This window comes from Schistocerca cancellata, chromosome 7, assembly GCF_023864275.1.
Source record: "Schistocerca cancellata isolate TAMUIC-IGC-003103 chromosome 7, iqSchCanc2.1, whole genome shotgun sequence".
Classification (NCBI taxonomy): Eukaryota; Metazoa; Arthropoda; class Insecta; order Orthoptera; family Acrididae; genus Schistocerca; species Schistocerca cancellata.
In genome coordinates this window covers 333,197,582-333,211,444 of record NC_064632.1, presented here as the reverse complement: position 1 = coordinate 333,211,444, position 13,863 = coordinate 333,197,582, and the positions used below count along the sequence as shown (strand labels likewise).

The 13,863-nt window shown below is 36.7% G+C and overlaps 1 protein-coding gene across 4 annotated transcripts in view; it reads right to left on the bottom strand.

Annotated features, from left to right (window-relative positions):
• LOC126092462 (protein Spindly-like) overlaps window positions 1-13,863 on the bottom strand; it is a 148,017-nt gene that overhangs the window by 88,321 nt on the left and 45,833 nt on the right. For all 4 annotated transcript variants that reach the window (XM_049908065.1, XM_049908066.1, XM_049908067.1 and 1 more), the window contains one exon: window positions 8,412-8,543. In XM_049908065.1, the coding sequence (XP_049764022.1) occupies window positions 8,412-8,543 (132 nt within the window). The remainder of the gene's footprint in view (window positions 1-8,411; window positions 8,544-13,863) is intronic.

Below are 13,863 nucleotides of genomic sequence, written 5' to 3'. Positions count from 1 at the left end.
ATTGAGGAGAACATCTCATGTGATGTGAAGGACGTATTGAACTGCATATTTAGTACACAAAACAATGTTTCAGGATTTGATGTGAATGCTAGACAGGAAGTTACCTATCCGTTGGAGCGTGTGATGAGAACCCTAAAAAGGAAACTGAAAGATGTGGACGGATCCACTCCCCACATTGCTGCATGACTATACCCTACTGGACCAGTCAACTTACCAAGAATTATGGGTGCTGGGTAACGTACTCTAGCATCTGTCGACTAGATCTGTGTTGTGACTCATATTTGTGGCATAGTCCACATCAATTCAGTCAGGCTAGGAAAAAATCTCACCTTCACAGTCTTAGATGTTTTTGAATTTAGCACATTTTAAAAACGTATTTTTTGTTTTCTCCAAAAAAATTTCTGCTCCGAGATACAGCCCTCCAAAGGTGACAATGCGCATACCATTTTACAGATGCAAATTTTGGAAAAAAAATTTAAAATGCTGTATCTCAAACAGTTCTGGATATTTTGTTGGGGTTTTCTTTATTTGAAATGTAACTGCTTTATGATTACAAAGAAATCCACAATTTGGACTTATCTGTCAAAGTTCATTTACTATAGCATTACGAACTTTTTTATGATTTATGGAAAAAAAAAATTCAAAAATGCCAATCCATAAATTGATTTTTTTTCTGTTGATTAGTAACATATAGTTCTACAATCTCTGAAAAGGAGAGCTACCACTTTTAGGTTGAACAGGTTTTATAAACAACGGAATTTTTTGCCATTCATAAAACCTGTTTTTTACCACATTATCATATAACAAGCTCATAAAAATCAAAACCTAGCCTTATTTAACATAATTTTAGTTTTGAAAGATGAGTAAGAGACTCATTTTTCAAGCAGTTTAAATGGTTCCAAAATGTATGTGAAAGCTCCGAACACTTAAAAGGCTTCAATTTATACAACTTCTGTGCACTCTGTTTTGTACTGAAATTAGCCAGCCGATGAACTAAAAATGTGTTCCACTGCTTCAATACCTTCCTTTGATACAGAGTGATGCCTTCCTGTTGAACCAATAGGAACTGGAGCACTTACAATCTTCAAAACATTGTGAACAGGAAGTGAGCACTGATGGCGTTGTTGCTGTCCTTCAGCTGGAAACTTATATCCAGCAGCTGGTCCAAGTGGTAGCATGAAGTTCACTACTATTTTGTTTAACTCATAACTGGTGCCTATAATCTCTGCACTCCACCAGCCACAGTCCTACACACAGGCCACAAACATCCCCCTTCTCAGATTGCGAATCTAAATATTATAGTTCTGTTTCTGAGGTGTTGGCTGAATGAGCTAATTTCCTTCTTTCTTGCTCTTTAAAGTGTGTGTAATATGAGTTCGCCCAGCACTGAGTCAAAAAGTGTGTCTTCTGAATTCCTTTCAGAGTAGTAGTTTGTTTGAACCATTCTTCTTCGTTCTGCTCATGGAATTCTTCGATTTTCTCTTTGGAAAAAGAATGAGGGCTGTTGATGTTTAAGATTTCACAACTCTCATAAAATCCTCAGCATTCTGAATCACAGCTGTATTTGGTCTGGAAAGATTATTTTTGTAGGATGGTGCTTCAGCAGGCCGCCTACACCATCGCAAGGCCCCTTCCCGTGACCAGGAGCACTGTATACCCAAGTCAAGTTGCACAAGTGACTTACTCAATTCAAACAGCTGTTACAATTTTTACAATGACTAGAAGCACCATCAGAAATGATGATGATCTTCTCTGCACCTGTTTGCAGTTGAAGAATTTTGTGCACTGCTAGCAAAGCATGTGCTAAGTCATGTCCTGTGTCATCACTTATAACTGCAACACTTGTGGTCTCGTTTTGAAAATATATCACTCCTGTAAAAATTGAAACCTGGTCATTACTCCCTTGCACTTCTTGTGGTTAAATTACATACTAGTTCTCAGCAAAATCACAGTGAAGCATTAAAGCTAGTTCTTCAGCCTGTACACACCCTTCTACTTCTGTAATGTGTTGTTGCAATTTCTCCAGATGTTGGATTTCTTCAGATGCTGGTGTGTTACTGCTTTCACTGATCATTTACCAAGTTCATCAATGAAACTGTCAAAGGCAACAGTTTTCTTAATTACTTTATTTTCCTTCCATGTTGCATATGTAATTTCTGCAGAGTTGTCTGCTATGTCTTCCAGGCCAAGAGTGTGTAAAGACAGCCCTCCATTTCCAGGGCAGTCACGACATTCTTGAACAGTCCTCTCACTTTACGTCACAGACTACCAATGACTTCACATGACTAACCTAGGTGTCACATGTCAAGTGCTCCAGTAAGTCCTTCAAAGTTAGCACAAGAAGTTTAAAATTCGCGCAGTACACACAGACAGACATCTCTAGGTAGGTGTGAAACTACCCACTTAGGTCATAGTGCATAAAATTTTGATCTTCCAATATGAGAAGTTGTATAGTTTCTCTCATATACTGTAAAAGTTTCTTTAATACAGCGAGTCATGTACCTCTCCACTTTTACAACTTTTTGACCTTCAACTGTTACAGTTATAATGACTTTTTTGTTGGCACTCTGGCAAGAACAGTCCCATTTATCTTCGCAATAAAATGACTGCATTATTTGAACTGCTTCTACAGGATGACAATAGGGACCTGGTCTTCCAAAGACTCCTTTTACAGACTCACATTTCTTGATCTGTCTGTCATGTAGTTTGATACTGATTGAACGTGGTTCAAAATTGTTTTCCTTGAAAATGTCCCTGGAATAATAGTTAAAACTTGCACCTTTTCACTGTAGGATGCACAATATTCAACAGCTGAATTGATATTTGTGAAAAATTCCTGGCAAGAAGTGCAAGAGTGCTTTGGTTCATTTTCTTCTGATAATGGAATTTCTACTTTGAAGAGTATGGTCAGTTTTGCTGTAGTGTATTCATTCATTGTTTTAGTAGTTTCTCTGCGCTTTCTTGATGTATAGAGCTTATGACTCGACTTCATTGACAATTGTTTCTTAACAGGACTAACACCTGCCTCTGTAGCTGAGTGATCCAGGGTATTTAATTGTTCCTCTATTGATGCAAAATCTGCATCATCTGCACCGTGAGAAAGCCTCCCATGGTGCAGATACTATCGCTGTTATTCTGTCAAAACATGTAGAACACAAAAAGGCATCATTGGAAACATCTCCACTTTGAAACAGAGTCTTCAAGTGAGAACACTTATTCCCAACCTGAACAAAGTCTGTTTTCCTCTTTGTCTTCTGTATCACTCTTTTATGGATATGCATATAGTCAGCACACTTCAATCTCCTCTGGCCCCAGCCAGAAGACATTTCTAACAGTCCTTTTCACAAAACGCACTGCAACTGTGTCAATTGGCAAATTCCTCATGAAAACACAGAACTCACTGGATGGTCTCAGATTTCTAAAAAGCCCTTCAGTAAACAAATTAGCGCTGCACAACTACAATACAGAAACCTGAAACGAACAACCACAACAAAGAAATGGACAAGAAACAACAACAAATTAAAAGAAATAACCACAACAAGGAAAGTGAAAAGAAATAACCACAACAAGGAAAGTGAAAAGAAATAACCACAACAAGGAAAGTGAAAAGAAATAACCACAACAAGGAAAGTGAAAAGAAATAACCACAACAAGGAAAGTAAAAAGAAGTAACTGCTTCAAAGAAAGTGAAAAGAAATAACTGCAAAAAACACAATAGAAATAAACATTGTAACAAAGAAATTAGTAAGTTACAACTTCAATGTAGACATTCATTACCCTTGAAAGTCAAAAAAGTGATTTTTTAAAATAAAACTTGTCCAACTTAGAAGTGGAAGCTCTCCTTTACAGAGAATATAGTACTACGTGGTAAAAATCTACCTTTTCTGGATTGTCATTTTTGGGAAAAAAACATTTTTTCTGTAAATTATAAAAAAAATTTCAAAAGGCAACGGTAAAAGGACTTTGACAGATATGTCCAAACAGAGGATACCATTGTAATCATAAAGCAATTATATTTCAAATAAAAAAAAACTAACAAAATATCTAGAACTGTTACAGAGATACAGCTTAAAAATTTTTCCGAAATTCGCATCTTCAAAATGGTGTTTTTTTTTTTTTTTTTTTTTTTTTTTTTTTGAGAAAACAAAAATATGTGTTTCTTACTTACTCGTGTATTTTAACATATACTAAATTCAATAATATTCAACACTATGAAGGTAACCCCCCAACCTGAAGTGATACGGACTACTCCTTGTGAATTGTTAGCCAAGACTGCTAAAGACAGTCTTATTCGGTGTAAATGTATGTTTTTTCAAGTACAATACATTATGTAACTTTAAATCCATATGCATTTTCTTTTATCATCTGTAAGTGAATCTTCTAGGCTTTTATGTACGTAGGTTAGTTTACGTGGGCAACTATGAAATATTGTGGAAGACATTTATTAGTATGGACAATATAACAAGATGATGTATACATGTCTGCATTCATACACTGGTTTGGGTCCTCAACTTACTGGTGTGTGTAATCATTCAAAGCTGTTTATGACTATGTATACCTGAATTTATCCTGAGTATTGCAACCACTTTATCTGACTGGATCTTGAGTTGTGGACAGGCTCGTGCTCAACTCTGTTTTGGGTTCCCTGGTCATACTGTGTGTGTGTGTGTGTGTGTGTGTGTGTGTGTGTGTGTGTGTGTGTGTGTGCGCGCGCGCGCGCGCGCGCTCAAGGGGAGGGTACAACTATTGATTGAGGCTAGATGCTTGTTACAATTACTTTTTGCATATGATTGAACTTACTGGTGTGATTACGAGGAGCTCTATTCGTTTTGCTGAGTCAAAACATTTGAATACCATGGTTTATGTGGCTGACTGATTCCTCCTCATTATTGAGTGTATTAGTCTTGTCTGTACCCATCGTCATGAGTTTTTAGAGTCAGCTCACTCATCATACATATAGGCTCTGAAATTTTTCTCTTCTATTTTGAAGGTTGGTTTGTATGGATGTTAGTAAAATTTATAATTCTAGTAATTTACATTGTCTCTGTATTTATTTCTATAGTTTAGTTGTATATTGATGTAGTATTATTTGTCTTGGGACAGTATATTCCACAGATCTGAAAATCTGAATGCAATATCCTGATATATGCATAGATTATGATTTGTATAGTAGATATTTTCTTATCTTCTCTGTAATATGTTACATGTAAGATACTTCTATACATCCATCTCTTATCCTGGGCATCATTTTGTTCACTAGTTGGCAAAACTTATAGTCTGTCACAAAATATTGTACACATTGTTTCCAAATTTTATAAAGGTAATATTGTAATGGGTCACCCTCCTCTAACATTACCCTTTTTCATAGAAATACTTGATACCATGTATACTATCGATTCTTGTACAAGTGAACATTATATCAGCTGTCTAACTGAATAAACTTCATATGATTCTATACACGGTGTGTTACGTTTCAGGCTAAAATATTTAAAATTAAATTAATTTGTTAGTACTCCATGTGTACAGTTAAAATTACTCTTCTTTTAAAAATATTTGAAATTACAAAATTTCTAGCACATCAAAAATTCATATTATTAATTTTACAATCTAACAATAATCATTAAATTTATTTCTGGACTCATTTACAAAATATTGATATATTTTAGTGGAGATTCTTCTTTGGTCAAGAAAGTTTGTGAGCTCTTTGGAATATTGTAATTACCACAGAACGTAAGTAGCAGTGGGCATGCCTCTGATGGAAGTAGATGTTTTTCTAAGTTTGTCAACAACAATGTAAATAATGTTTTTTCTTAATCTTCAAAATGCAAAGACAGGGTGATGTTTAATAATGCGACAAAGAATAAAATTCAAGAAATATACAAGCAAATCTTCATCAGTGATTCAGCTCAACAAGAACCCACAACATTATAAAAATTACAGCCTCAAGAATGTACCATGGACGCAAGACCTTGAGTCAACAACAACGAGATAATTAAGACAAGTAAAAAGTTTTGCTTTTGTACATCTTATGCCTCTCTAAGCTTTTGAAACTATGAAGGTGGTGATGTGTCTCTCAACACTGGAGGAGGAACACAAAAATCATCCACAAACCAGGAACACTGTACAGGACTCCATACTGTTGATGTGAAACTGTTTACGGCTATGGCAGAGAGGACAATACTTGAAACACTGCCTTAAGAACACTGTTCTCCTAAACGATCAGAGAGCAACTCAGGACCTAAAAAAGCAATTTGACAGGAAGGACCGACCGTATGAAGTTGGGGAGGTGGACACAAAAGGCCTATTGATGGAGTTTCACAAGATTTTGTGTCCTTGAGTAGTGCCGTACACCTTTCTAATATCACAGAACATGCAATATGCTAATCTTCTCTGTATTGTTCCAATATTAGCATATGTACCAGTAAAGTAAATCCCATTGCTTTGTCAAATTATTCTTGGAATATCATGTGCCCCATCTCATTTTCATCTACATACTCTTCCATTTCTGTAATACTGCCTACAAGTTTGTCTCCCTTGAACAGACCCTCTATATACTCCCTCCACTTTTCCGCTTTGCTTTCTTTGCTCAGGATTGGTTTTCTATCTTAGCTCTTGATATTCATACAGCTACTACTCTTTTCTCCAAATGCCTCTAATTATCCTGTAGGCTGTATCTATCTTTCCTCTAGTGAAATATGCTTCCAAATCCTTAGCTTTGTCTTCTAGCCATTCCTGCACCTTCATTCAATTTCAGTTTTTAGATGTTTGTATTCCCTTTTTGCCCGCTTGATTTGCTGCATTGTTATATTCTCTCCTTTCATCAATTAAGTTCAATATATTCCGTGTTATCTACAAATTTCTATTTGGCCTCGTCTTTTTACTTATTTGATCCTCTGCTGCTGTCAATATTTCATCTCTTAAAGCTATCCATGCTTCTTTTACTGTGCTTCTCCCTGTTCTAGTCAAGCATTGCCCAATGCTCCACCTGAAACACTCACTCAACATCATCTTGTTCTTTCACCTTATCCAGCCCCCATTTCCTTAACTTTCTGCCTTTTTGCAATTCCTACAGTTTTCATCTACAATTCATAATCAATAAATGGTGATCAGAGTCTACATCTTCCCCTGAAAATATCCTAAAATTTAAAATCTGGTTCCAAAATCTCTGTCTTACGATTATAAAATCAATCTAAACCTTCTAGCGTCACCAGGTGTCTTCTATGTACACAACCTGTTTTCACAATTCTTAAAACAAGTGTTAGCGATGATTAAATTATGCTCTGTGAAAAATTCTACCAGGCAGCTTGGTCATTATCCTTCTCTTCCTTTTCCTACTATAGGACCTAAATTTTTGTCTCCTTTAATTAATTATATGAATAATTTCTTTTATCTCATTATACATTTCATCAGTCTCTTCATCTGAGGAACTAGTTGGCACATAACTGTAATGCGGTAGGTGTAAGATTTGTGTCTATATTGGTTATGATAATGCACTCACTATGCTGTTCACAGAAGCTTATTTGCAGTAATATTTTCTTATTCAATATTAAACCCACTCCTGCATTACCCCTATCTGACTTTGCATTCACCTCACCAGAAGTCCTGTTCCTTCCTGTCACTAAACTTCACCAACTCCCACTATATCTTATTTCAAACCCATCCTTTTCCTTTTTTAAATTTTCTAACCTACTTGCCGGATTAAGGGATCTAACATTTCACACTCCAATCTGTAGAACGACAGTTTTGTTTCTCCTGATGATGACACCCTGCTGAGTAGTGCCCACTTGATGGTCCGAATAATGGACTCTTTCGCCTCCTGAATATTTTGACCAAGGACACCATCGTCATCCAACTATACAACTATACAGAGTAGCTGCATGCAATCAGAAAAAATTATGGCTGCAATTTCCCTTTGCTTTCTGTCATTCGTAGTACCAGCACAGTTAGGCCGTTTTTGTTGTTACTAGGCCAGGTAAGTCAGTAATTCAGACTGCTGATCCTGCAACTACTGAAAAGGCTGCTGTCCTCCTTCAGGAACCACACCATCATCTGGTCTCAAGAGAGAGAGGGGGGGGGGGGGGAGAGATTTTTTTCCTTAACTTTAAAATGACTGACATTACTGAGTAACCTGCGACGTTAGTATTCATATTAATCTCACACAATGAACTGTGGACATTATTTGAAAGTTCTTCCTACCTTACAACATATTTCCCATGGTACAATATTCTTGTTAAAATTTTTTGCCTTTATTGATATAATAGATATATCATACGAATTTGCCTACCTCGAATAATGTTCTAGAGGATTTGAAGGAAAATCATGTTTGAACTTACGTTTTGAATTGTAAAAACCGGCACTGGAAAGTGCAAGCTACTTTATCAAAAGTACACAGGAAGTTGAAATCATTTTACCTCTAGCATCAGTAATTCCTCTGAACTGTCAGTAGTTAGACTAATACGTTGCTCTTCAGCCTTTTCGATGCTTGCTTGTCTCAAACTTGAAATTACTTCAAGTTCTTTGATTTTTGACTCCAGCTCATTAATCTGAAAATACATAAATTAAATGCATTATTTGAAAGCAGTTCCCTCTAATAACTATAAAAAGGCTGCAGGAAGTTATGTTTAAATTAATATTTAAAGCAACACACAAACTAAATTCTTTATATATGAGCACACTGCAATACACACACACTTAAAATTCAGACAAGAAGAGCACAAATATTACACATTTCTATCATCAATTAAGTTTACACTAGCACAAAAAGAAAGAAGAATACTATCTCCTCCTACTGTGTGTTAACATGTTATGACATATTCAAATTGCCACAGTCATTTGCAAGATTCAGTGACATCAATTAGCTAATGATAAGGCAGTAAAACTTGGCGTAAAACACCCAACAACTAAAAGCATGCAATAGCACACAGTGCACACAGTAAAAACATTAAAAGCAGTGAACTGTGTGTCGATGAAGATACTGAACATACACATGAGAAAGAAGAGCAGCAGGACAATGTTCTGGCCAAAGGGTGAGAACTGGGTTGGAAGATTTATTCTGCAACTCCCTTTTCTTTCCCCCTCTGCACTGACGCTAGGAGCAACTGTCATAAAAAGGAGAAGTCATTTAATGTATTCCGGGTGATAAGAATAATTAACTGAGATTTCACGTCCGAATGGGTAAGATTTGGGGTTTATGTCTGGACTTAGGTGGAGGTGAAAAGTTCGTTACACAAGATTGGACATTATTTACTGAACAATACCTTGATGAGACACAAGATTATTTACGGAATGGAGAATAAGTACTGAGAAGTACTACTGCCCATATTGGAGGCTACAGGATTAAGAATGAAGGCAAACTTGATAACCAACATCTGCAGCGAGCACCAACAATTAGTGGAAATGGCAAAACTACAAACCTGCAAGTGACACAGGAATTTCAGTTTTATCTATTATGCTTGCACCCACAGCCAGCAGACCTCAATTAAAAGACCTTGCTCTGCTGAGATTATCTTAAGTCAATAAAATGTTCCGTCACTATGGCCACTTTCAACCACACGATCAACATCTAAGAGTCACATACCTTTGATAATGTTCTCTGCTGTATTTTTCTGTCTGTATGTTACAGCTCATCCCAGGATCTACAGTGCATAGGAACTTTAATTTGGTTTTCACTAATAGATAGACTGATTCACAATGTTTGTGTATATCACTACATACTATAAAAAAGGTCATCTGGCTTACATACTTGGTGCTACACGTGTGAGGTAAGGTCAGATCACTAGTGCAGTCAAACAAACTGCTGATCCATGTCCAAATGCATTATCATCCCAAACTTGCTCAAGACTACTCACTGAATGGTTATTTCATACAATGCACTTTCTCTCATGGTTTCCATCTCTGATGGAGAGTTCCAGATTAGAGATGGGTAGTTCGCGAACGAACGGGTGCAAAGGAACGGTTCACCAAGATGAACAAAAGGACCGAGGAACAAATTACAAGGAACTATCGGTTCATAGTTCACATCAGTCGCGGCGGTCTACTTACAGTTCCCGGGAACGAGGAACAATCGGTTCATAGTTCACTTCGGCCGCATTCGTCGTTCTTCGCATGACCACCTGTCTCCATTCCACCGCCAACTGCTCCTAGTTAGTTCAGTATCCAGTTGTTCGTTTCGTTCACTGCGCTCGCCTATTTTACATGTGTTCCAAACAGTTCTTGCACTTGGTTCTGGCTATTCAGCGTCCACGATCGATAATCAAAAAGTATTTTATAGTTACGTAAATTACATAAAAATTACGTTGTATGTAGTAGGTACGTCTTTCTTTCCAGGTAACAAAAGGGCATATCAGCTCACTTCATTATATCGATGAACAGCAGAAGACATACTTATAACAAGGCAAGTTTTTTTGTTATTCATATATTTTTTGGTTTCATCGGCTTGATTTAGCAGGTAACTTTCAATAACTTGCTTAATTTTTAGTGTAAGAAAAGTCATATAAAACGATTTTAGTGTATCTTTCATATACAAAACATTACATTTAGGAAGGCTCTAATTATTTTTAAGTTTTGTTGTTTCCAATTTGCACTACCTGCTCGTTTGGTTTCTTTGGAAAGGGGGGGGGGATGAAGAAGAAGAAAAGAAAAGTGGGTTATGGGTCATTTTGGCTCAGTAGGAAAAGCAGTGGCTCTCCACTTGAAAAGACAGATTGCCATAAAATCGTATTTACTTATTATCTCAAAAACATTTGTTCAGAAGAACCTTTCAAACCAAAAACTTTATTACTGTGAACTTAATTATTATTATTATTATTTCTGCATTTACTTTAATAACGCAATGTAAAAACCTAATTTTTACCAAGCGTGTGAAGCAAGTATGAGAAAACCACATTTTATTTTATGCTTCCATAAAGTCTCTACTTCGCCTACGAACTCAGAGACAACGTGAAGTATATATAGGGTATAAACGATTATTGTTTACAACGTAGCACAGCTATGTAGTGGAAGTCTAAACGAAGAATTTTATACAAGACACTTGTGGTCTATTAAGTTGGGAAACAGCCACCAACAGGTTTACAAGACTACATATGCTATAGCCCATGCGCGTCGCGTGAGATTTTCATGTTCTCTTCTCCAGCTCTCTACACATCGTCGTCAATTCTTTCGCAGTTGTTGCTTGCATTAGCTTGTTATTTCTTCACTGCCTAATTATTACATGTTTGTCAGTTTGTTGTATCTGCTCGCAACGGGCAACACATCGTCCGTAATTGGAGAGCAGTCTGTACTCTGGGCCGGTTTCCCGTGCGCCACCCTATATTATTTCCCTGCGATCAGCCACACAAGGCTACAGTTGGCTAAATGAGAGGTTCTGCAGAATCACAGAAATTACTTCTAAAAGTGTATAAGAATTCTGTAATAAATAAAAACTCTATACTCCAGGGGGGAGGCAAGTGCCCCCTCTTGGTGCCCTCCATCCTACAGTCACCTACACTACTAGTTTTCAGTTTTTCCACAAGAGCCATATACCAAGCACACATGAACAGTGAACGAGTAAAAATGACCGGTTCCCAAAAAAGAACGATCAGCAGTGAACTAGTTCCCAAGGATGAACGAGTCTGCCCATCTCTATTCCAGATCCCAAGCCACAGTCAAGGAGAGAAGCAAGGAACATTAGTGACAAACATAACAAAGAACAAATCAAATCAGCTACTGCCAAGTATTGTCCCAGTAACAGACTTATTCATCTCTTAACATACATTTCAAATCAATGTTGATTTGATGTATTGGAGACATATCAGGACCTTTACACGACTTTTTATACGTATCTGAGATGCTACTGTATACAATATACAGAAGTAAATGTATAATTTCTTTTTTCAAAAAGTAAAACAGTCCTCAAGGAACACATTTCTGGCACACAGGTATAGAGTAATTTTTTCAGTGAACCTAACTTCATATTAATATATTATTGCCTTTTATTTTATTGTAAATTTTTGATCCCATATACTCAGACTTTTAAACAGTGTGTTGGAAGTTTAAAATTACCTCTGTGATGAGTTGCGTAGTTTGTGGCCAAAAAAGAAAGAATTAAGAATATGTTGATAATTATATGACAACAACAATACCTCTATATGTAAAGAGAAGGAATAGATAGTAGTTCACGATTTTTTGATAGTGGTCAACATGATGCCCATTGTTTGGCACCACTGCAAAGTTCTTCTCCACTTTCTGAATCATTGGAGTTGTAAAGATAATAGATGTTTCTTGGTGATATGACCACTGGCCAGGCAATCAACTGTGTGCCACTAATTTGTGCTACACATATTGTTTTTATAGATTCAAAGTGTCTTAGTCACCACTTGTGGTTGTTACAAAGGAACAAAGGAAAGCCATCACACCACTATGATGTCATTACTTCCCCTACACCAAACAAAGGCCAAAAACTTACACCAACCACCTCCAAATATCTCTCTCAAAAAAACAAGCCACTTATTTTTGCTAAACTCACTGGCACAGCAGCCACTTTGAAGTCTCTCGAAAAACTGGTGAAAAGGATCTGTATATGCATGTTTAGCAATAATGTCAGTCTTATTTTTTCAACATAACAAATTAATGAAAGTCATTTCATTTTGACAGTGATAATCAAAAAATATAATGCTACCAGGTAAAAGGACAACTTAAGGGGAGTGAGGAAATTTTTTTTTGTTTTTTTTTTTTTTTGTTTTTGTTTTGTTTTCACATATTCGGATTTTCATCTTATTACAAAATTTGCAATTTTCCACTGGTTGAAAATGTTAAAATTGTTACATGCATTACTTCAAGATCTAATAATATCGGTAATTTTTTATATAGAAGGCTGTCGATTGCTGTGTTATAAAGGTTAAATTACGTGTTTGTATTGGTAGCACTACCAAAAACAGTATTGTATCGTTTCATAGTATAAACATGCACTGCATGTCGAAATGCTAACGTTTTTCCGAGGGAAAGTGATGAATGGATTGGTAAATCTCTCAAAAAGTAAAGTATGACACCAAAAAGAAGTGTTTTTAAGAAACATGGGCAGTATCATGGTAACAGATTTTCAAATAAAGGGAAACCTTGTATTCAACATGTGGTGTGTTAAAACAAACTGTGTAACTGCGCAGAAGGAGAAAAAAAGAAGCAAGCCAAAAGGGAGAACATTAACTGTTAGGAATAAAGCAGCAAAAGGTGGTATATATAGCAGATGGCCCAGACTGGCTGATCACATGGATAAAAAAAAGTATGAGCTAGCCACTCTGCAATACACTAAAATCTCCAGCCTAAAATCACAAGGCAAGAGAAACACAGATGGTAAAAAGGCAAACACTAAGTAGAATGGACAGCATCACAGGGAGCGATGAGTTAAAATTTAGGTTGGGTGATGGCCTGAGAGAGAATGCCAGATACCCATTTTTAGATTGGGTGATAAAAAACCCCTATTTAATAAAACGTAGAGCTACATCAGCTGTTGAGGCATTGTCGCTTAAGACTGTAGGTAGTGCATCAGAAAAGTTAAAAGACAGCCTCAGGGTGGCTAGATTGGGACAGTGCAAAATAATGTGGACTACTGTCAATCAACAGCAGTAGCAACCCCAGGGTGGGTCCTTATGACACAGGTGAACGTGAATCAGGCAAATACGGCCAGCAAAGGACAATGGAGACCCTGCGAGTGGCTCGCATGGGTGACCTCCACACATTTATTGTCTTCTTGTAACACACAGTTTACTTTACATGCTTATGGTGTGCCAATCGGTATTCCAGATTCCAAAAAATTTACAGCATAAGACCGATCAGAGATCAGTCTCTGATGTGGCAACCTCCAGAGTCGGGTTACCAGTAGCCTGTTTG